Below are 24,848 nucleotides of genomic sequence, written 5' to 3' on the forward strand. Positions count from 1 at the left end.
GTCTCTCTTCCCTTTCATCCTGGGGTGATCACACCGCTTAGGCGTTTGATAGTCAGAAGTGGCCGTGGGCAGTGATCGTCTCAAGTTCTGCTGCACTTAATCTGATTCTCCAGCCCCTCGTAGACCTATGTGTTTGTGCTGAGCCCCGGGCAGCCCCAGCCCAATTTAACCCCTGTGTATAACTAATGATTATTTTTTACTAGCCAAGAGCAATGCGAGGCAGGGGCAGCCAACTAGCTAAGTGTAACCTAAGCTAAGATGGCCGACTGTGTGGTGTGTGTGGGATTGGTTGCTTCGTGGCGGTGGCTGATGGGGAGATTTGCAAATGGGAAGCTACTCAGTATGATGGAGCCAATGGTCCAAATAAAATAAGAACAAAGATAGTAATGTTTTTTTAAATAAGGATTCTGCGTTCATTTCAGAGTTCAGTCTTGTGTATGTCACATCACTATTTGCTCACGCCAGCAGAGTGTGAGTGCAGATCAGTTAACAGCCACCTGTGTCATTAATAAGAAACATTTCCCTTAACTGTACCTAATGCAATCTGAGTGAGCTGTCTCTCCCTCTGGATCTGGGTATGTCAAAGAGAACACACTTGTTGGGTCTCCATCCACATATATTGAGTATTTAAGGTCTAAATATGCCTAGATGCCCAGGGCGAGTTAGAAATAGGTCATGGTATATTTATTTGTTATTGTACAAAACAAGGCTGCACAATGAAATTAAAGGTAGTGATTAACAGAATAAAACCAAAATGAAATTTCCTTGTTTTTCAGATGTAATTTTGACATTTTTCAGTTTTACCACTAAACTAAAATGTGGTGTTTCTCTTTTCTGTGTTGCCTTTAAATTATAATACTTACTTGGAAGTTTGGGGCTAAATGATAGGTTCACAACTTTCAAGTCTAACTAAAAACAGCACTCTGGTGCCTATGAACATCAAAACAGTTTGCACTTGCTGTAATCCTTCTTCCTACTCATACAGACTATGGAGATCTCTTCCTAATGCGCTTTCAGTGTAAGTGACGGGGGAGAAAATCCACATCCACTGCCCAACAAACATAGTACTGTCTCATCAAATCAGCACTGTATCATCAAATCATACTTTGTTATATATTTTTCTAATGTATCCATTTATTGATTTCTTTATTGCTCTCATCCAATAATGATGTTAAGATTAAAAAGATTCAAGGGTTGAAGACCAAGTTTTCTCAATCCCTCCAAATACAGCTGATGTTGCTACCAAGCAAGTCATAGGCCACTATATCCACATCCTATGTGATGGATGTTGTTCTCTTTAATTCTGGCTATTAAATAACAACACTGTAGACTTGTAGGCTTGATCATACACACACACTTGCTGTTGTGTACTAACACTTCTCTCACTCTCTCTCTCTCTCTCTGACTGTCTCTCTCTCTTAATCGGAAGCCACTCAGCGCCGGACTGAAGCTGAAGGAGCGCTGTGGTCTCCATAGTTCAGGTTCACAGGATCTCTGGAGGCACGGAGACTCCTCAGCCCAGTCCACTCAGGTTGATAACTGCAGCAGCCCTGCTACAGTCTGCTCCAATACGCCCGAATGGAGATGCCACCAACCCCGACACCATGCACCTCTGAAAGCTTCAACACACCGTCTTCTGTCTAGCCTGAGAGGGGAAATAAAGTCTACAAGACCACTTTCCTTGTTTAGCTGAGGTTGACCGGGCTTCCAAGGATTTTTTTCCTCCTCTTCTTTTTCGGAAAGCCCGTGCTCTCTTTCTCCTTCCGCCTCTCGCAGTCCGCGGCTCGATTTCTGACTTTTTTTTCCTTGGAAAGAAGGCGCTGCTGTTTCCCCGAGTCTTCCTGCTCTCCCAGCACCCATGAATTCAGATAAACATGTGTACCTCGGCAGAGACAAAGGCATCATGCGGAAGCGAGCCTTGCTCCTTCGTAAAGGTTGCAGCTTCGAGATTACCAGGTAGGTCTCGTTTAAGTGTTGGACAGGAGAGCGTTTAAAATGGCCAGACGATCCCACATAAATTGTGGTATCCTACATAATAGTGGCACTTTACACAAGGCCACACAACGAGTTTCTAATGTGTGTCTTTAACCTTGTGAATTGGTGATTTAGCCTGGATCTGCTGCGTGTGTGCGCATTGATAAGGAGCAGAGGGATGCCCCCCAAACATATTCTGTTTCCAAAAAGAGTGTAGTCCTATAACCGCCTCTCTGGCTAAAAACACACCCTGATGTCTTTTGTTCATATGACCGTTTTTGTATCTTAACACCGTGCGTTCACATCCTAAACGGGGAGAAGCGTTACGCATGGATACATTTTCGTCTGCACCTGACTCTGTAATGTTGACAAAGCTGCTTAGTGGCAGGACGCCGTCAGTCGTCATTTTATAGCCAAATTCAGGTGATGATTGGGTAGTCCAACAACCTCAGTGTCCCACTGTTGTCCAATCATGCGCCAGAGACTGATGAAAAAATGCAGGTTTTAATTCCACCAAAAAAGAAAAAGCTAAAGGATCAAGTCACCTGCTGTAGTTTTAAACCACCGAGGCGCAGCTGGACACCTGTGAGTTCACACACATCGTGGGGCGACAGACACATGAAGGCAGGGAGTCTTGGTGACAGATAGACTACATAGTGTGCAGCTAATATGACTTCTCAGCGTGGTGCAACTGGTCTTTGGCGAACCTCCTGGAGGTTTCTGACATATGGCCTCCTGCGAGCGGCTCCAACAGGAGGACACTGACTGTGCGTCTCCTTTACTGAGCGCGCTTTGATGCCCCTAACCTGCCCTGCTCCCTGTGTGGTCCATTCAGGAAGTCATCCATCTGAAGTTTGTGTATTGTGGTTTGAACCAGTAAAAAGCTGGTGTGGCTCTCACTTTGACTGATGTCAAACTAGTCCCTTCCTCTTTGCATAATCACTTCCTTGCAGGGAAGGGTGTGATGCATTGAGTTGTTTTCATTAGAGCTGCAACAAACGATTATTTTCATTATCAATTAAACTGCCACTCATTTTCCCAATTAATCATTTGGTCTGTAAAACACACTAGTTTGGCTCATTGTTGATCATATGTGTATCCTTTTTATCTCCCAACCCACACAATGATATTTTTAGAGCTAATCAACTAATCTATGTCATGACAGTTTTAAGGTAAAACTTTAGCTTGTTGTATTGTATCAAAATAACAAATTTGTACTGTAAAGGTAACTATTGTGCTGGTGCTATACTGTGTAATATTGACCTAGTGATTTTTAGAGTGAGTGAACAATGTCCAATCCAATATCTTAGAGCACAAGGTGACATCAACAAATCTTGTTTTGTCTGAACTACAATCCAAACCCCCAAAATATACAAATACTACTACAATGAAAGACTGAGAACAATTCTCAAAAAAAAAATCTCACATTTGATAACTTGAAACTATCAAAATACTTGTCATTTTCGTTTGACGATTATCAAAATAGTTGCCGATTCATTTTCTTTCCATCAATTATCAACTAATCATTGCTGCTCTTATCTTGATTGAATTGTAGACTATTGTTCTGGTCACATCACCTTCCCTACTCCCACCTCCACTCTAATTTTCCACTCTTTCAGACAATCTGCGGAGGTGTGCAGAAGTGCAAATTTACTCACGAATCTCGCTTCATTGCTCTTATAACTGAGAACTTTGATAACTTTGATAGCATGTGTGTGTGATGGTGAGACTTGTGTGTTGGAGATGTCTCCATCAGGACTGTCGGGCCCCACTTTCCAAATAGAGGCATGCACTGTGTTGAGGGTGCATGTGGGTGCCGAGATTTGGCCAGCTTTGCCAGATTTCAAGTAACACATCCCTATAATTAGCTTGATTTATCCTGCGTAGTGAATGAGCTTCTTGCCTCTCTGTAGGCTGTATGAGAGTCACGCTGTAAGGCTTCCTGGTAGACTGTCTCTCAGACACTTGCATTTTAACAGACAATCAATCAGAGCAGGGCCTGAAGTGCTACTGCATTGGAAAATAGATTCTCCGCTATACTGAGGGGATATGAAAGACACTCAAGTAAAGGGCTGCTGCTGAGAATTCTGTGTATAATTCATTGTACTGCAGAGGTGCATGACCAAACAGACCCAACACAATTGGACCGCTTTAAGGACACTTATGTTAGAATCCTGTTTTCACATGCTTAACGTGCTCTCTCTCTCTCTCTCTCTCTCTCTCACACACACAGACACACACACACACACACACACACACACACACACACAATGGTTGAAGTGTTTCCATATGTTTGCCTGTGTGGATGTCATGAGGTAGTTTTATCTAGACATTGATCTGCCCTCTTTTTGTCCTCCAGGCTATAGACACAGTCTCACTGCCAGACAGTGGTGGAAGTAGTACTCATATCCTTTACTTAAATAAAAGTACCAGAACAACTACATTCAATTTAAATATCAAAAGTAAAAGTACCTGTACTTCAGAAAAATGCCCCCTGTGACTAATAAATTATTATGAATTACATTATTGGATTGTTAATAGGGATGCAGCAATTCATAAGCAGCATTTTACAGTACATGAGCTAGTTTTTACTAGGGTACTTTAAATTCAGTTTGGTAATTTAGCGTGGCCGTTCACAACCTGGCTCTCCAAAAGGTTGAGATAAATCTAAGGGGTTGTGAGATCATCAATATGGTAGGAAGCTTAGATTTTCTTTGTGAAATATTGGATCATATTACCTCTTTGGGCCTCATTTATAAATGGAAACCACCATAGTTTAAAAGAGAAATCACTCTTTGGTGAAACAGCTAACAGTGCTTAAGTAAATGTTACTTTCCACCACTGGTGTGATAGACATAGTAGAGCATCTAAAAGAACAAAAAATAATATTAATTTACAACCTGAATCCAAATACAAGATTATTGAAACTATTATCAAGAAATTAATAGTGTTATATTGTCGTGATCTGTGCTAATCTCCAGATGTTAATCTGCTTTGGGATAAACACCATCACATTGAATTATTATTTCTGACTGTGTTTGGACACAGCTTCATGGTGACTAAGCCTTATCTAACAGAGTCAGCGGACTGCGTTTTAAAAGTTGAATGGACTACTGGAACCAATTGTTCGGTCATTTTTTCTCTGCAATGCTGGTTGCAGGTGGTTGATAGTTGCAGATGGTTCCAAATTTGATCATGACTTTTAGCTGATGTATGCGTATTTGTGTATGTGCAGTACATATACTTTGTAAACAGTTGCGTGCAACAACGAGTAGAATAAAAAAGACAATATCTCTGGTTGTGCTCCACCAGAACTCTGATGGTGTTACCGGAGTGCTAAATCAGTGAAGTAAGAAATTTGAGCTTATTATTCCAGTGCACAAGCAAGCACACACAGCTTTGGGCATGTTCTTTGCCCATGAGTCTTGAACTTGACAGAGTCGGGATGTCGTCCAGGAGCAACAAATCCTAATCTATTTAGTGTCTTTTCCATTATTTCCATAATAAATGTCTCTTTAAGACTATCAACTCCGCCTGTCACTGATCTCTTGGCTCTGGCCTGTCTCAAACCACCTCCAGTCAACCCCGGCTAGTTGTATGTGAATGAGATTAGGCTACATGGTGACACTTAGAGGAGCCAAGAAATCACTGGCTCAGCTCTGACCACTAACTGGCAGAACAAACATAACTCTAAGAGACAGTGCCAGAGAGACGAAGGGAAATTATGTGAACGGGCATTTCTACTCCACAGTAAAAAATACTATGAACCAGTAAGCATACAAACACTGACCGGTGGGGGAAGATTTTCTCTGATGAAGCCAGTATCAAAAATCATTTTAAGTCAGCAGTGTGCTTTCTATGAATTCAATGGCAACTTCAGCAAATTCTGATGTGGTGGAAAGTAACCTCATTCTGTGGAACTTTTGTTCTCGCTTCTCAATCCATAACAGAACATTTGTAGATCATTTAAGGAAAGGCATGCGCTAGCAGGGAGCAGTTTGAGTACATTACTGGACCATGAGGGAGGAGAAGTCCATTTATCACCAGGCTACCACAGGGCAATGTGTGATTAGGAACATGTTACTATGGTTTGATTTTGTAACGGAGACCTAACAAATACGTTGAGATAAGGAGCCTGTTCACAGTGTAGTAAGGAAAGATTAGGTTTGACGGCCTGGATTAGTTGGCTTTGATATATGTATTGTTCATTAATCAATACAGCCCCTCCTTGCTTTTACCTTCTGAACAAAAAGCTTCTAATAAAGCAGAGATAACTTCATCCTGCAACTGTGGCCACATTAACGGAGCAAAAATAGATCCCTCGCGTACTGCAGTCACCGAAACTCAGACAGACTTTCACTCACTCGCCCTCTCATCCTCCTTTCTCGCCTGAACTTCTCACTTCAGAGGTCATTTGAGTGAGTTTGCTTTGAAATGCTACCACTGTCTTCATTAACCTCTCTTGCGGGCAAACCCACAAAATTTCGTGACTGCTGTTGCCAGGGCTTTTGTCTTAGCTTGCTCCTTGGCTGATTTCCACGTGACCGGAGCCAGATGGAGCATAGTGCTTCACGTGCTTTGTAAGGAACAAGTAAGGGAGTTTTGAACATGTGTACCTTTTTAAAGGAGAAAAAAGAGAAGGAAATATGTATTAGGGTTTGTCCTCTTGTGGTTTCCTGGTGAAGCTTTTACAGTATGCTTCAAAGCAGCGTGTGAATGAGGAACATATGTTTTGAATGTCAGACATGTTTTTAGATCTAAGAATGCACTAATAAGCCGTTCACGTACAGGATCGTCTCTACCAGACAGAGTGAAAGTGGTTGTGATAGGCTGGACTGCTGGGATCTCCCTCTGTGTTATAGTCTGTCATAAAGCACCAAGCAGGGAGTTGAATTGATGGACTAACTGACATTTTTGCTGACTCGAGCCACTCCTGCTTTGCATACTGTGAACGTTATGTAGCTTTCACACACCCAGTGGACGCGGATCTCACACAAACATTTTTACTCTATTAGTTGTGTGTGTGTGTGTGTGTGTGTGTGTGGTGTTTTCATCAGACAAGAGAGAATGAAGAAGCCGTTAGACAGTTTTAATTTGATATCTGAGTAATGCAGGGCTGCAATTAATGATTAATTTCATTAAATTAATCTACTAACCATTTTCTCAATTAATCACTTTGTTAACAAGTCATCCACATTAAATGACAAAATACATTGTTGTTAACTGCCACATAGAAGCGTTTTCTGATCAAACGCCCTTATCAGCAGGACATCATCATATATCAGTACCTTTCAAAACCACCGTTGAAAAATTAAGCCATTTTGTGATGTCACAATGCTATGGTTAAGGTTTGGTTAGGTTTAGGAACCAAACTAGTGAGGTTGGGGAAACATTGTGGTTTAGGTTAAAATTGCTACTTCTTCTTTAAGGTTAGAGGACCTTTGTCATCATAGTTAAAATAGTTGGTCAGTTGGTAACAAGAAACAAGCAGTGTACTTAAACAGTGGTTAAAGTCTGACATTTTGTTGACTCATCCATCCACCCTGGCCTCCATCTGTAGGCTTTGTCACTCTATACCTCTGTTGGATACTATACCTTCACCTGATGTCCTTTGCTCCAGACAGACAGGAGTTATCATTTCTACAGGCCTCTAGAGGGATTTGTCACTTGAATGTCAACCAAGTGGGAACCGCAGTCTCTGAAAAGTGAAGCCAATGCTTCTTTGTAATGGCCAGCAGGGGGCGACTCCACTGGTTGCAAAAAGAAGTCCATTTGGAAAAGCATAAAAATCAATGCAGCAGAACCAGAGATATCATCTTTTTGCTCTGAGAATACTTCTTCCTGGTCAAAACCTGGCGCAAACACTGCCTGCAATGCAGCTCGATTGCTGACAGTTTTGGGTGTGTTGTGCTAGTAATGTAGCCTCGAGCTGCTATCCTCAAACAGAGATGTGGAGGAGGTCTACATAGGTCTGGTAAACTCACTCTTTTCTAACTCCACAACCCTCAGATATTATTCAGTTTCAAACATTGTCTCAAGTGACATCATATAACTCTTACTGTTATATTTCTATTTCTATTATATCTTATATTTTTGTATTATATTTTCATGTCTGTTGTGTTGTGTTGTATCTGGAGCTGCTGTAACAAGTGAATTCCCCCAGTGTGGAATCAATAAAGTTTATCTTATCTTGTCAGTTGAGGCAATTTATAAGACGTGATGCAGCTCCCTCGTGAGCTACAAAAAGATTTTAACATAATGCACTTGTACTCTCCAAGACCTGTAAACAGACTTTGATGTGTAAAATCAGCGTACGGTTAATTGATTATCAAACTAGTTGCAGATTAATTGACAAATTGTTCCAGCTCTAAAAACACGTTCCTTCCAGTAATTATGATTATATGCACAGCGTTGGTGCAATATTGTGTCACTTGTCTGATTTCCATAGAAGGTTGTAGCTGTGAAATTAAAGTAGTGTACGAGGCTGGTTCTGCTCTGCTCAGCCGTACAGTCAGTCCCTCAGTGAGGTCTGATAAACACTGGACTGTAATCACTCCCATATGTGGCTGCATAGCTCAGCACAACCCAGTTCAGCCATGCACACACTGCAGCGCAATAGCCTCATTTAGACAGAAAAATAGATTCAAATTACTGGAAGAAAAAATACACACACACAAAAAGAAAAATCCCTCACTTGATTACAGCCCTATGTAAACTTCTGCTCTTCGACTGGGACATCTGCTTCCATTTAGGGCTTGAAGACACATACGTACACATTAAAATGCACTGTGCACTACCCCGGGAAAGCTGGGAGGCTGGAAAAACATTTCCCATTATAGTTGGCTGGAATATGCCCAGCGCAAAGCGAGTTGTACTTAAAGCAGGGTATCGGTTGAGATATGACCAGCTAGAGCACAAACCACAAGCTAGTTGCATACAAGAGTCCTACCCTGGGAAGTGTTTTCTTTTTTCTCAAAATTGTTTAAACCTTTATTTTATTATTTTTTTTATCAAGGTCACTGTCAAGAATGACGCAAAGTGATGGTGAGTCTGTGTTTTAGTGCCAAAGAAACAGAGCAGATTTTGAAAGCATGCAAAGATCAAAGGAAGTCTGCACAGTATGGGCACAGTCTGTGTGTGTACACTGTGAGCTGCTTCACACTAGCCCACTGCCCCCGTTATAACCGCTTCAAGAGCGATCCAGAGAGAGAGGAGGGAATCGAGCTTGTGAAGGGTTACTGTTGAACATTTTTAGCCTGTGGTTTTAAGGGAGGCCAGCCAAAACTTCATCTTGGTTAGAGATTGAGCAACAGAAAAAAATGGTGAAAGAATGAAAGAGATGGTTTGAAAGTACGCATAGAAACATCTAGGAAGGGTATATTTTCAGCAGAGGCTTAAAAGATGTGGCTCAAATGAAGTTCTTTAAGTGTGGACTTTTTTTAAAGGCCTTGTTGCTACTTCTTCAGAGCCATTCTGAAATAAGAACGTCTGCATTGACTTTCCTGTTTTTCCATTATCGCAAACATGTGATTTAGAAGACACGTGCATAAATTTGTGCACATGCACAAATGAAGGCACCTTCCAGTAGTGAGTGACAGGCCTCACTTAACCCTCAACAGCACTTTGTTCCCCTGAGGCACCTCGCATTGATGTCTTTTATTTTTGCTAACATGCTTATGTTAAGCATTTACAATGTTCATCATCTTCGTTTTTACATATTAACATGCTCACATTTTTTAATTAGCAAATTACAGCTGAGGTTGATGGCAATGTCAATAGTTTTGCAGGTATTTGGTCATAAACCAAAGTGTCGGAAGACGTGATAATGGCGCTGAAAGCTAAAGGATCAGCAACGTTTTACAATTCACTCTCCCTTTGTTACTTTGAGGCAACATTGTTTAGTTAGTGTACTTATTGACACAATGCTCTTGTCATGATAGAGATGTATGATGATGTAAAAAATGATGACTACTGATCACAGGTAATAATGGACACAAGGATATTTTATGGTCTAAAGGGGAAAAAGGAACCTGATCAAGTGGTTTTGGTCTTTCCCCACTGATAGTGAGGACAGTGACAACGAGGAAGAATAGATCGCACAGTCAGGTTTTAGAGGCAGTTTTGTAGATTTCACCAGTCTAGAGCCAACACACAGAAACCACACATGCATCTTAAGCCAAAAGTTTCCATAGTTGCCATTTATTATAGTATGAACAGGATTTTATAAAGAGTATGGTGGAATAGAGGGCTGTACAGGGGAGAATAATATGTAGCCAAACACATACATTGTATTTAAGTACCTGCTTCTTGAGGTTCAAGACAGAATGAGAAACCAGAAAATAACGACTGAGCTTCCAAAAATATAATTGAAATACACAATATCTAATTCACGTGGTACTTGTTTTCAACATAAATCAGATTTTTATAGGTGTTTGTATACCTTTTATGGGAAAGTGTCGGCCAAAGAAATATCTTGGTTGTGATGTTGCAGTAAAATGTATTTCCCCTAAGGAAAACATCATTCTTACAGTAGATGGTTAATGTTATCTATACATAATCAAATTATACATTACTATATATTGTTCATAAAACTCAAGTCGTATACAAGTTCCTTTTCAACTTATTGTGATAAACATTATAACCACAAGAGGGCAGACTCTCCCTGTAAAAACAGTGACATTACATGGTGGAAGGCCAGTGGTTAAAAAAAAATTAATATAAGAAAAAAAACATTCACACTTTAGATCTTTCTCATTTAGTCTGAGCTCCTGATGTGGCACACTTCTGAGAAAATTAAGCTGATGAGTTGCAGAAAAATTCAGTGTGAGTTGAAACCGTATAGGAATGACATGTCTCCTGGTATAACATGTTTGTCATCCATATTTTTCCACTAGGAGGAGTAAGGGCAATAAAAAAACGGTCACAATCATGTGGAGAGCAGGTGAACTCCTCTAGCTTCACCTAAGGTTTTCATTCAGACACAGACAACAAGCTCACTGTGTTTCTTTGTGTTCTGCAACAATGAAAATTTTTGTTATTGCCCACAAATTATAATCCCTATATTCTATACTTGTATTCAGCAGTAATCTGGACTAAAGTGCATTGTCCGTGTCCAAAACACTGGACAAAAGCATACAACACATGTAGCCAAAGGCCAAACTGAGAGTGTTGTCCAGAGCTGGCCTGATCATTCCAGACAAAAGGTTAATTCACCTGATCACATTTAATGAGCGTGCTATCATCAATCGCTTCAGCCTGACACAGTGACATTTTGCAGAGGCCACATGGTGACCTGCTGATATTTGGGACGCACTAGAAACATAGAGGCCAAGTCTGAATCCAAATCATGTGCTTGTGTGTGTATACATGTGTGTGTGCTTGTGCTTATGTATGAAAATGAGAGAATATGTCACCTTAAACCGTCAAAGGAGCTAACTGCTTACTGCATTTTACATCCAGAAGTTTAAACTCATAAATCTAGATCAGTTGCTCGTTTAACAGAATAAGTAGAAGTGCTTAGAGAATTTGCTTAAGTTAAAGTACCAACACAGAATGTAGAAAACCTCCATTATAGGGCTGCGACTAACAATTATTTTGATTATCAATGAATTTGTTGGTTATTTTCTTTATTTATCAACTAATCATTTTGTCTGTACAATTGTGAAAAATGTCAACAATCATGAAAAATTACCTTTATAATTTCAGACAGCATAAAGTGACCCTCAAAAGTCAAACCCAGTCAAAAAAACATTCAGTTTATTTTTAAATTTCAGAAAAGCAACAAATCATCACATTTGAGAAGCTGTTACCAGTGCATAGTGGGAATTCTTGCTTAGAAAATATCAACAGTTCTTAAGATTCTTTTTTTGTTCCACTAATCATTGTAGCTCAACTCCATTGCAAGTAAAGTATGCATTTGAACTCCTACTTAAGTCAAAGTACAGCTGTATTAACAAATTAATCAAACACATTACACTATAAAGGAAAATGGGCTAGGTGTAGCTAGTTTTAACTAATTTATATACAGTTGGTAAAGTAGGTAGTCCAGTGACTGCAAACTAGGGGTTGGCCCCCTTCAAAGGGTCACATAACAAATCTGGAGACTTTTGAAATTGTTAGTGAGATTGTTTGCTATGCAAATTTGTAGTTTGCTTTTCTCTTTTTGTTTTCTCTTTTGATGATTTTACCTCTACACTGCATCGTGTTTTATAAGCTTATTATATGTGAAGTCTAAATCTGAACTGTTACATACATGCAACAGAGTAAAATCCCTCTGTAATGTAATGGGGTGGAAGTTAAAAAAGTAGCACAAAATAAAAATACTCAAGTGCCTCGAAATTGTACTTACATAAATGTACTTATTTACTTTCCACCACTGCCAAAAGCTCCACAGTCCAAGCTAAATGTACTCCATGTTGCTGCTTCTACTGCTCCATTGTGTGGTGCAGGTGCAACACAACGGTTGAATTATGCCATAATCTAATGGAGCCATCTATCATTAATACTTCCTTATTATATATTATCCAGGGACAAAGCTTCATCAAACAAAAGTGACATCATGGCAGGTCAGTTGATTTGCATGTTGTATCTGGATGTGTGTGATAGATAAAAACCCCACAGTGTTAATGCTTGTAGTAGTATACCATACACTTTGCATTGCATTATTGTGTTTTTACTCATTTTCATACAACTCTAGTTATAGAAATGGCTCCCATTGGTTCCAGAGAGATTCAACTTAAGTAACTGCACATCTAATCACATTGTACTCTCACACACACACATACACAGTAACAGAGGCCTTGTTTATACTACGCGTGAGAAAGGTGCCGTGGTCAGACACGGCTTACTTGGAAAGACTAAAGGGCCGGAGTGGCAGCTGTCCAGAGAGAAGGCGGCGTATAGCTCCCAGGGATTAGCACACTATTGAGTCAAGAGTTCCTGATCTGCATCATGCAGCTTCAACTGCTGAGGTTAACGTGCGAGTGCTTGTGCATACACACTCACATTTTGTGTACCTGTGCACTAGAAACCTTACTGGCATGGAGACATGGATTGAACCCACGCACTGTAATGCTTACACCTACATTTATATCCTGATCTTTGAAGTATTTGTCTGGGGAACACAAGGCCTGGGATAGTCCATCACTGCTGGGTCCCACACACACACACACACACACACACACACACACACACACACTTACAAGAGTTGAATATTGAGGGTTATAGTTTATGTTTCACTTTCTAACTAACGCCAAAGACCTCAATAGATCTAAAAAGCTGGTTATTCAGCATAATGGAAAATTGCTTTTGAGGGTAAGTACCCTCTTTAGGTTTGTTTAAACAGCATGGAGTTTCTTAATGACCTAATGCAATATATGGTAACACATACTGTAAATTAAGGTGAGCTATGAGAAAATGGCATGCTCTTGAAAATAAAAGGTGACATCCAGCCTGAAGGATAATAGTTGGATTATTTTGTCATGAATACTGCTGAAACAGTGAGCAACAGAAAACTAGCTTTTTGTGATAATAAATTAAAAGACCTTTTTGTTTCATATGGATTCCGTCAGACTAGATGGCGTTCAGCAACACTGCCTCTCACATTTCAGGATTAAATTCCACTTAAAAGTGTGATTATTAAAGGTACACTGTGGATTATTTTTGTAAACAAAGTTATATTTGCAGTTACTGTTTCTCACCAACACACATTGGGTGTATCCATAAAGCATAATAAACATGTTAAATACATTTCCCTCCTCAAAACATTCGCAGTGCCAATTTTTGGGAAGAATTTGAAACCTACATTCTTCACATCCATTTTTGCTGGTGCTTGCTAGCAGTTTTATTATTCTTGCTACATCCTGTATTTTACTTTAATGCTTTGAACTATTATAAATAAATAATACTTTTGAAAAAGCTATTTCAAGACATTACCTTTTTCCCTCTGGGAAATTGTTACGGGTAATATTTTTACTAGACTGACTGGACTGAATGAATTGACAGATATATCCATAATCAGAATAATCATCAGTTGCCACTAGAACTGAAATGATTAGTTGATTAATTGATAGGTCCATCAAAAGAAAAGTATGGAATCCCTGAGAGGCAAGTGACGAAAAAAGATTCAGGTTTTGACAGGATTATTTTTTAAATTTCTTTAAAAAATGTATTTGTGAAACAGGTGGGGGAAAACAGTTTTGCCAGGATAATTTTTCTAAAATACTTTTTTTTAGCTGTGGAAAAAAAATTCTGGAGATTTTTTTGTCAGGATCAAAACAAAAACGTGTTGTCATTTTGGCCAAAGGAGACTGAAGTGCACCATTTTACCACCGTATTAATGAGGTAATTTAACAGTTTGCCTTAGAACAGTGAAAATGAAGGGAGACATCAGGAAAGACACAGACTTAAACACAAACACATCTTGTATGTTTGTGGATTCCATTGTGAGGAATCACTGGATTATATTCATCACCTGGAGCAGATCACTGTCACATTATACTTGCTGTTTCTGTCATGATGGCGTTGTTATGCATTCAGGATTCTCCTAGGCCATATTAAGAGACTGATCTTTGACCAGGAAGTCTTCCTTTTTGATTTCCCTTGTAAGAGAGTGGCTTCACAAGCGACTGTTAAACCCGTTAAAGCCCTTATGCAAAGGCCATGTGTCAAAATGTGACAACGGGAGGGTGTGCGATGATGTTTGTGCAACCGGTATCAGTGTCTCTGTATGCGTGTGGTCAGCGTTGAAGCTCTAATTAGAGGTGGGGGTGTTCAAGTTTCTCAGGTTGATTGTTTGTAACTTGATCCTGACATGAGAAAACAACAGCTTTATTCTCAGTGGTGTCTTAAAAAAAGGCTTTGTTTTTCTTCTTCTTCTGTTGTGGATTTCAGCTGCATTTCAACACAAGCTATTTTTAAAGGTAGTCCCATTCAGACAGCAAAAGAGAGAGAGAGAGAGAAAATGCCATGTGTGTTGGTAGCTTTAGGTGTTTTCCTGTGGTGTGGCATGCCACAAAGGGGGGGTTTCCACTGATTAAAAATTGATGAGCAGCTGAGTGCCTTGTAGCCTGAGCCGAGCATTCCTGTACTCTTTCACGTTGTGTGTGTGTGTGTAGACTGAGCTGGAGACACAGGCTGTGGCCGGACTATATTGAAGGTGTCAGATTTACCTAAGCTCATATTTCACCTGCCATACTGTGTGTGTGTGTGTGTGTGTGTGTTTGTGTGTGTGTGTGCGCGCGTGTGCTCAGAATCAAAAATTTTGTAGGCTTTGACATGTTTTTGCCATATTCCTCTGTTCTTTGCGTCCTCTCCCTCACGTGCTCAATACTTTCTTTCCTTGTGCGCTCCATCCTTTATTCCACATAATGACAAGTGGAAGTCTCTCGTTCATTTTGCTTGTAGCAATATTTTTTGCCAAGGTTCAGGTGGCTGTTATCACCCATTTACTGCTTAACCTTACTAATAGGTTTAGCAAGGGCAGATATTACGTGTCACTGTTGGTGGGGACAATACAAAACATCTCCCAGCAGCAGATATTTAGAAATAAAGCTGCTGACGGTCTGAAAAAGATAGGCAGTGGATCAAACCACTATGAACCATATGAGGGGGGAGGAAATACTCTTTCAAAACTTAAAAAAGCAATGGACTGCTAGTAGAGAACAAGAGCTGTTACCAAATAGATGCTGATTGGCAACAGTGGTTCTATTTAATTGTTTTGATCCAAATTATTGCTAGGGACAATGGCACATGGCCCTACTAAATTATACGCCCTTGTTTAGTAGGTCCCTGCTAGCCCATATATTTGGGACGGATGTGTGATAATTCAGTTGCCTGATAAGAGTCCAATTTGGTTGCTGTTTTCAGCGAAAAGCTCTAAAAACCTGCTGCACACTACCAACTTAGCACCAAACAGAAGACTGACACAGTTATAGACTAGCTGGTGAACATCAGTGGAGCATTTAACAGCTAAAGAGTCAAATAGTTCCCTTAGGAGTTGGTAGAGACTAAAAACTGAGCTGTTAGAGCATGAATGTTGGACTTACATTCACCAGGTGGCCAAAACACGACTCGAAATGAGTGATCATGTTGCTACCTAACTGCTGGAGGTGTAAATTTTTTAAACTTTTCTTAATTTTGTAAGAATTCATTAATTGAATTAAACATGATTTTGAACTGATGACATGTTTCTGAGGTCACTACAGAGAATAATTGCCTCTGTTTGGGGTCTCAGAGATACCAGCTGTGAAACATTATTAAAATACAAGGAATGTTGATACATTCAATATGTGTGATGGATGATGACCCTCCCAAATATCTATTGGAATTTCTGTTATTGTTTGGTTGGGTTTGGATTTTGTTCATAAGAGGTCAAACAGGAAGTTAGACAAGTCTAACTGACTCCAAACATAAGTAACATAAGGAAATGTAGGATAATATATTGTACATTTCTTTCTCTGTGAATTACTTTTTGGCAAACTAAATGAATCTATATTTGTTAATTCATAGCCAATGTAACATTTAAAACATTTGTTGTATTTGGTATATAATGATATATCAGTCAAGAGTTGTTGTTTTTTACATAAACACATAACATAAACAATATTTGTGATAATTATCCCTTATATGTGTTTGTTCTTGATCGTTTGTTTTTTTAAGAATCATGACCAAGATACATACTATGGTACATTTTATAGTGGAAAAATTTTTAATTACCTTAAACCTATTTTGGAATATCTGTACTGCAATTTCTTTCAACATATACATACAGTGATACCAATATATCTGCAGTAAGCTAACATTTTACATTAACATATACTGATCTAGCTCTAGTGATAACTACTTTATGATGATTTATAGAACTTACCTTTTAAAATATATTTAGGTTTAAAGTTATGCATAATTATGGGCGTGGCCTCTTTGAGTGACAGGTGGGTAGTCCATACACCATCGCTCCTCCCAAGCTTCATCCTCTTGTCCAAATATGGTAATATCTGGCTCCAAAAAAAACAAGATGGACATTGGCCAAAATGCCAAACTCAAGGTTTCATATGGGTCCACAAACCAGGAGCTAATTATTATCATTATTATATTACAAATACAGTATTGGGGTCTGTGGGACCCCAAACAAGAAGAAAGTAAAGCCAATGTCAACAATACACAAGAGTGGGTGTTTGTTGTGGCATGCGATCACTCAATTCCTCAAATAAATATGTCAGCAGTGTAATTAACATCAGTCTCAGGTCAGATGTTGTGTCTCCTGGACCGACCACATAGAGCATTGAATAAGCTGAGAGTTAGTCAATGGAAGGCAGAAAAGTGCTTCATGAAGAGGTAAAAAGAGAGACGAAGAGATGAAGATTAAGAGAGGAGAGGAGTGAGGCTGCGCGAATGACCTCATCCTTGCCTGGACCTGCTGCTGAGTGGGATTATGGGTAAACCCCGGAGAGCACATAAAAGGGATTGATTGGAGAGAATCTGAGAGGCCAAAGAAACACAAAGAACAGGTTCTCCTTTAAGAGAAACATTAGAAAATGTGGTACCCCCTTTCTGATATGTCATATCATAATATGTCATCTTTTGGGTTGCCAGGTTGTAAAAAAATAAATAAACACATAAAATACATACTTAAAGAGGTGGTATTATGCTTTTTGGCTTTCCCCCTCTCCTTTATTGAGTTATATACCTTTTTTGTGCATGTAATAGCTTTGCAAAGTGAAAAAGCCCAAAGTCCACCCCAAAGGGAGTTTGACTTAACTAGGAACTGTGCATGTGCAACTCCCAACAAAAGATCATTTAGAGAAAAGTTGTATCACTCCATAGATAAAACGAAGTCTTCAACACAGGGTGAAAAGAGGAGCAATGTGCAGTATGACAAAAATATGGTGTTTTTTGAAAATTAAACCATGTAAACCTGTTATGGTACAACTCCTAAATAGGATTCAGTACCTGAAAATGAGCGTAATACCGCCTCTTTAATACTATAAATTTACATCTGCAGACTTGATGGATTAAAAACTTCAGACTTGCTATCTTATTAGGAAGTGGGAAGTCTTTATCATTGAATTACCAACATTTGTAACTGCACATAGGCCTATTAAGAAAGGACAAGCACCTTCCAAAAATATTATTCACAACCCAAACGTTGCTCTTGTTGTTAATGGTTTATAACTCTAGTTTAAAGCATTTGTAAAGTAAAAATGATTTGCCAACTCTTAATAAAGCCACTAGTTACAACTTATACTTATTAGCAAATGGTACCAAAAATTAGATATTTCTTTAAATTTCAAATAGAGGTTAATTTACTATAAATAAATGGACATCATAGGATGCAGAATCAATTATCACAGATTACATTCCCAGCCTTTTTCTGCTCCTAACTGACCAGGAATTTCAAATTTAAAAACAGATAAAAACGTAAGTGCATGTTTAAATTTCCTCCACATTTTCTCTCAGTGCTCACACTGATGATGTGATGCGAACTCACTCAGGCCTGCATCCTGCCATCACTTTGAGCTCGGGGGTCTGTAATTGTATAAGAAGAATTTTACAATTGACGGTGATGTAACAGCAACTAAAAGAAAGTACAAAAAACAGATAACAGATAACAATAATCTGCTATGAATGGTGTCTTTTTGCTCTGCATAACTCCAGCTAAAAATGTGGTGGATTGAAATGCACCATTGATGTGAGTGAGTGAGTGAGTGAGTGAGAGAGGGGGGAGGGAGAGAGAGAGGGAGATCACACAGTAAGAACACATCTCCTATGGCAGAGCCGTTCCGCTTTCTGTGACCAGTTGCGCGCAGAGAGAGAGGAGCCAAGTAGAGTCCGACCACCAACCGGGGTGGTTAATCAGCTGTTGTCGGAGTTTGCGCCGAAGTGATGTTCCTGCCCTCTTAGCGAGGGGAGAAACACACGGAGAGAAACAAAAAGACGCCGGTTTGTTGTTGTCGTCTTGTCCGCTGGACTGACATCGCATGGGGACATGAACAGTGCGGATCCAGCGTCTAACAAACTGTTGACTTTCAATCAGCGGTAAAAACAACATCTTACCTGTGTTTATGCATGCCACCTGTCATCTGTTGAATGATCATTAGGCACAGCTCTCTGTCGTCGCTTTGTCATATCCCTGCAGCACTGGCATATTTTATGCAGCCCCGGGCAAATTAGACAAAGTTGAAGACACCTGCTCCAGCGCACAAACCATTTGTTTGTGCGTAAAGTGCCTTATTACCATTTTGGATCGGCTAATTATGTTTACAGTAATAGACTGTTTGGGTCGAGTTCTGATATATGTCTAGTTATGTATGAAGTGCATGATTTATTGATCTCTTTGAATAAATTCTGGATGGCTGGCAATCTGAGCACCACTGAAATCCTCCAGTCTCAAGTCTTGAAGTAGCCTATTGACGCTCCTCCTCAACAGTCTCTTTCTGCCACAACACCTTTAATTATACTGCTGCGCTGGTTTAAGTGCAGCTTCGTCGCCAGTTTTATAAATTGTAAACTGAAGCGGTTCATCTGAGCGGGTATTCTGTTGCTTATTAATTGAGCTGTCACGTTTTCTTTCCTCAGGAGAGACATTTCAATATGTACACCGAACATTATGAATTATTCATGACATGCTTTTCAGTTCAAGGTAGAGTGACTGGAGATGCATGCAGCAGCAAAATAACTTGTGCTGCCATACAGAAAGCAGACATCTGGCTTAAAATGTGCATTTGATTTCAGGCATGATCCAAGGTTACTCAGTATTAGCTCATTTCCAGCCTCTTAGATGGCTCTGTGAATGCCACCACTGCAGCTCCTTACCAGCTTAAAATCAACAGAGAGACTGTGGCTGCAGTGACACTTTAACAAAGAGAGAGAGAGAGAGAGATCATATAGAAAAAGTAAGCTTGTATGGCACAGTGCAGCAATAGCACATGCTTCTTTCCATGCTGCACTGTAGGGAGAGGTAGAAGAGAAGAGAGAAAGATGTCCCGATATGTCTATTAAGTGCTCTAATGACTTATCACATCGCTGTTATGACTTGTTATAGGTTTTTTCCATTTTGTGGATCTGCATCTTCCTCCAGCTCATCCTCACGATGATCACAGCTTGCTGTAGCTTTCCATTTCTAGTTGTATACAGCCCATCATACACATTTCTATACTCTAAGAGGAAAGCGTATGACAGGTTTGTATGTATCTGTACTGTGCATGTAGTGCATCACGCAACATCTGTGTAACTTTGTTATTACAAATCGATTAACGATTCAAGCATGCATCAGATGAATTCAGATTGGATTTTAAAAATGGTTTTAATCCCAAAATGATTTACCAAAGTTTCCAAACAGAACCTGTTATTGCACATAGGGGCAAAAAGACACTTCCTACTTTTATCATTTGATGTTTTAATGTCACATCTTTGCAGCAATTGCTAGGAACTGCTACAGCTGCAGACAGTCAAATGACATGTAAAGGCTTTACATTACCAGAAGGATTTGTCAAATGTGGATAGACAGTATATATGAGACAAGAGTGAAAAGTGAAATGTTTGATAAATTCTGAATTTTGTAGCCGCTAATCGGCCTTTTAATGCATTTCATTAACAGTCTTGTGTTTGGTGTTTCTTCTATGCCTGTTGCCATCAAGGTCTTTTGGTGTATTTGTCTTTTATTTCCAACAAAATCTCAGAAAGAGTCACTTTATGGAGTGATTTAAGAGTTTAAAGAGAACTTAAAAATATGTTAAGAATACTTAACATAACTGATAAAAGGATTGGCTTTTTCTTGAGCAGCAGTAGGAGGTTTAGGATGATGGGTGGCAGTTTGATATATTCCTCACATTTCACTGTAATGCATAGAACCTTTCAGTGGCCACTGTCCATTGTCTTGTGACAGAAACCACAATTTGTAACCTTTCCTATACTGCATTACTGAGGGCAGCAGTTGAGTAATGAATATCCATTTTACCTGTTTCTGTTTTAGAGCTATTTCTCATTGGTCCAGGCTTTCAAAGACATTTTTATTTGGCTAACAACCACTATGCTGCTGGAAGGTGACTATCTGAACTGTTGTGGTGCAGAGTTCAAGTTTGATGTCCAAACACATGGGCAGCTTAGAATGTGGGAAAGTGGTCATGGCAGATTTGTTATATGTCAAATACATGTTAGGCAACATGTGAGGCGTGTAAGGTTACCTCAATCACTCTTTTATTGTCACAATAGTCTACAGCCAAATTGCAGCTCTCTGAGCCTGATCATTAGGCACAGCTTTGATCTTAATGTCAGCTCCAGCATGCTGACATGCTTACATTGACAATGCTAACATGCTGATGTTTAGCAGGCATAATGTTTACCATGTTCACCATCTTAGGTTTGTGTGTTAGCAAGGTAACATTTGCTTAGTGGAACTAAACACAAAGTACTTGACCTGATGATTGCACTAAATGAACAGTTAAGGTATCACCAAAGTTATTACAATCTATCCTGTGGGGAACATAAATGTTTGGACCAAATTTCATTGCAATCTATTCAATAGTTGTTGCAATGTTTCAGTCTGGACTAAAGCAGTTGACCGACCAACTGACTGGTATTGCCAGGCCATAGAGCATCTAGCTCAGCTAAGAAAAAACGAAAATATATAAAATGGACATCAAAATGTGCAAAATTAGTGCTCTGTAAGATGTATAATGTTGGAGGAAATAAACAAAACTCAGTACTTACTCAATATTAAAGATTTGTAGCAAAAACATGATTGGGACCAGTTTCGATCCTTAATTTGCTTATTGTGAATAGAACAAGACGAACGAACTGTAGAGAATCTTTTCTTGTTTCTTGGATTCCTTGTACATCTTGTACTTGAAATCTGATTATGTCACCTGCACTGCGTGCCACTCCCAGAGCTCCATTGACAGGCACATCTTCCTCATCAGACTCAAGGCACTTTACTCTCTTGGCTCATTCAGCCTCTTTAATAGGTGTCAGCACAGCTTTTTGGTCTGACAGAAACCACCTTGTGCAAAAACTGCTCTTAGTTTACCACAGGCTACACCTCCCACATGTGTTAAAATATCTCTCAGTTTTAAAGCGAAGAACGCTAAAATTGGGCAATGAACATTTTCCCAAGTACACAAGGAAGCATTCTCAATCTGGCAACAACACTTTTCCTCTGGGCACTATACAGCAAATTGTGGTTTTTATCTTTGTGTGCATGAAATGTGGCAAGTGACTGCATGTATTTACTCTAGCCAAAAAAGCCAAACCAACCAACTTGGTTATAAAATAAAAAAATCTCTCTTTAACCACAGCCACTAGAGAGGTGTTATTGATGGTACATGCATTTTTTTTTTACCTATTCATCTCCCACTCTGTCATTCTTGCCTTTTAGTTCAGTCCTAACATAAAATGTCCATCCATATGTACCTTTAAATATCACAAGAAGCCTAAACTCACAAACCTTTACAGAAGGAGATGAACTTCACTAGAAGATGGAATGGTTTTCATTAGGAAGGTGGGTGGGGTGGTTTCACTTTATCATCCCCCTCAAAGGTACAATTGTTTTCATGACCCCCTCTCAGAGGAATGGTGAAGGGTAGGAAAGAGTGACTTGGATACAGAGAAGAAACAGTGGGAGCACATAAAAGTAAAAGCTGTGATGGGGTACATGTTGGGATGGTGCTCAAGCAGACCCCACCCCAATCGCTAGTAGGAAGCAAGCATGAAGAGAGGGGGTAAGGAAACAGTGAGAGAGAGAGAGAGACACAGAGAGAGACAAAGAGAGCGACACAGAGAGAGAGAGAGAGAGAGACACAGAGAGAGAGAGAGAGACAGAGAGAGACAGAGAGAGAGAGAGAGAGAGACCTGACCAGAGAGGCAAGAGTTAGGTGGGGAAATATAAGAGGTGAGGGGGATGTGGTCCACAGAGACAGAGGAAGCAAAAAGCAAGCAGGTCATATCACCACTCAGGCAATCATGCAGCTATATGCAAACACAAGGTATACAAAATACCCCCCACCATGTGCACACAAACACAGACACACGCACACAGTTTACCACTTGCTGCCATATTTTGTATATCCCTCTCATTGCCATGCTCATAATCAAGGACTCAGCCTTAATTATAGGTGCTTTACCAGTTCACCCCCCAGGGCGCCCCTAGAAGCTTGAATTTAATCAGAAGATTTTTCTCCCATATTGCATTTAACTGTTTTTTGCTTCTTTTGTTAGACTCTAGAAGAGTCTATAGCCAAGCTATGAGGCTGTGCTCATGCATCTTGAGCTAACTGCCAGTGTCAGCACGCCAACATGCACACAGTGACGGTGTTAATATGTTGATGTTTAGCAGGTGTAATGTTTACAGTGATCTTAATTTAGCCTGTTAGCATGCTAACATTTGCTACAGTAAATATCACTAAACACAAAGTAGCCTACAGGCATGGGATCACCAAAGTCATTAGGATTTGTACTATAGGGACCTTAAATTTCATTACATGGCAATTCATCCGATAATTGTTTAGATATTTCTGTCTGGACCAAAGTGGTGAACTGACCAATTGACCATCTCTAGCTAGAGCCACAGTGCAGGATGGTTAAATTACTTTTAAAATTGCAGCAACATTAAAAAACTGAGAAAACTTAAGATAGTAAATAGATTTGATATTGTGTTTTAGTGTAGAGGCTTTTCCAGTCCTTACAATACAAAAAGTATTTATTTAGAGATAGCCGCTATTCTCACTTAGAGGAGCTGCATCTGAGTTCTACATTTGCTTCAGGTGTGTGTAATATGCTTATTCATGTTCTTGTTTGGAGTTATATATCACTCTACTCTCTAAAAGTAAAGCTACAGACAGCAGCCGGTTAGCTTTGCTTAGCACAAGAATGGACACAGGGAAAATAGCTAGCCTAGCTCTAGCTAAAGGTAAGTCAATCTGAATCTAATCTTAAACTCACTAATACTGAAAATCCATTGTTTAAGCTTTACAGTCTGTATTTGTGAAATGTTCTCTTGACCAGGCACAGTGAGGAAGTCATTTTTATCTAAAGTCAGACACAAATAACTACTTCTACTAACTGCAAATAATATCTGTGTTCCCTATATATATATATATATATATATATATATATATATATATATATATATATATATATAGTATGTCTCCGTTAGAGTGGCTTTGAGGGTCTCATAAACTTCTCCTCTTCAAAAACCACAAAATCCAGCAGTTTCTCATCCTAGGAGGACATGTAAAAACATTTGTGCTACTTTTTTGTTACTTGTATCTGACGTGTGTATGTGTGTTTCTTTTTATGTATTAGAGAGTGTGTGGTTCTGTGTGTGCATTTGACCATTTGACCAGCAGTCAGCCCCGCCAGCCAGTCTCCATCTATCACTCTGGCTTAATTCAATCAGGACCCGCGTCTCAATCAGAACTGGGTTGGCCGCTGCTCCTGGCCACCGGCAGCCCAGCCACACCGACACCAACAGGAGAAGGGAAAGAGAGAGAAAGGGAACGGGAGAGAGAAAAAGAAAGAACATAGGGTGAACAGTGGGCATGAACAAGAAGACAAAGGGAGATTTTAAAAAAGGACTGGAGAAAAACAGATGCTGCAACTGCCACTTGTGTATGAGTAATGTCACAGTTTATATATGTCTGTGTTGTATAATGGAGGACAGACAGGCCATGTGTCTGACCATGCGTTTGTGTTGCAGCTCTGCCTCGGAGGACTTGGGCTGTAGGCGTGGAGACTTCAGCAGGAAACACTATGGTTCGGTCGAGCTGGTGAGTCCCATCCACAACGCTTTCAGCTGTTTGTTGCTCTCTTTGTGTCTCAGCGTGACTCCTCATCCTCTTTGCCCCTCATCCACCTCGTTGATTCTTCTCATGGTCTTCCCT

General features: G+C 39.7%; 1 protein-coding gene across 1 annotated transcript in view; it reads left to right on the forward strand.

Moving 5' to 3' along the window:
- Positions 1-1,434: 1,434 nt before the first annotated feature.
- Positions 1,435-24,848, forward strand: part of garnl3 (GTPase activating Rap/RanGAP domain like 3) — a 75,725-nt gene continuing 52,311 nt past the window's right edge. Inside the window, 2 exon segments of the mRNA XM_038733596.1 lie at positions 1,435-1,956; positions 24,665-24,734. Of these exon segments, the coding sequence (XP_038589524.1) occupies positions 1,859-1,956; positions 24,665-24,734 (168 nt within the window). The 5' untranslated portion in view covers positions 1,435-1,858.

This window comes from Micropterus salmoides, unplaced genomic scaffold, assembly GCF_014851395.1.
Source record: "Micropterus salmoides isolate LMB-PRFRI ecotype aquatic unplaced genomic scaffold, ASM1485139v1 Ms_hic_scaffold_20, whole genome shotgun sequence".
NCBI lineage: Eukaryota > Metazoa > Chordata > Actinopteri > Centrarchiformes > Centrarchidae > Micropterus > Micropterus salmoides.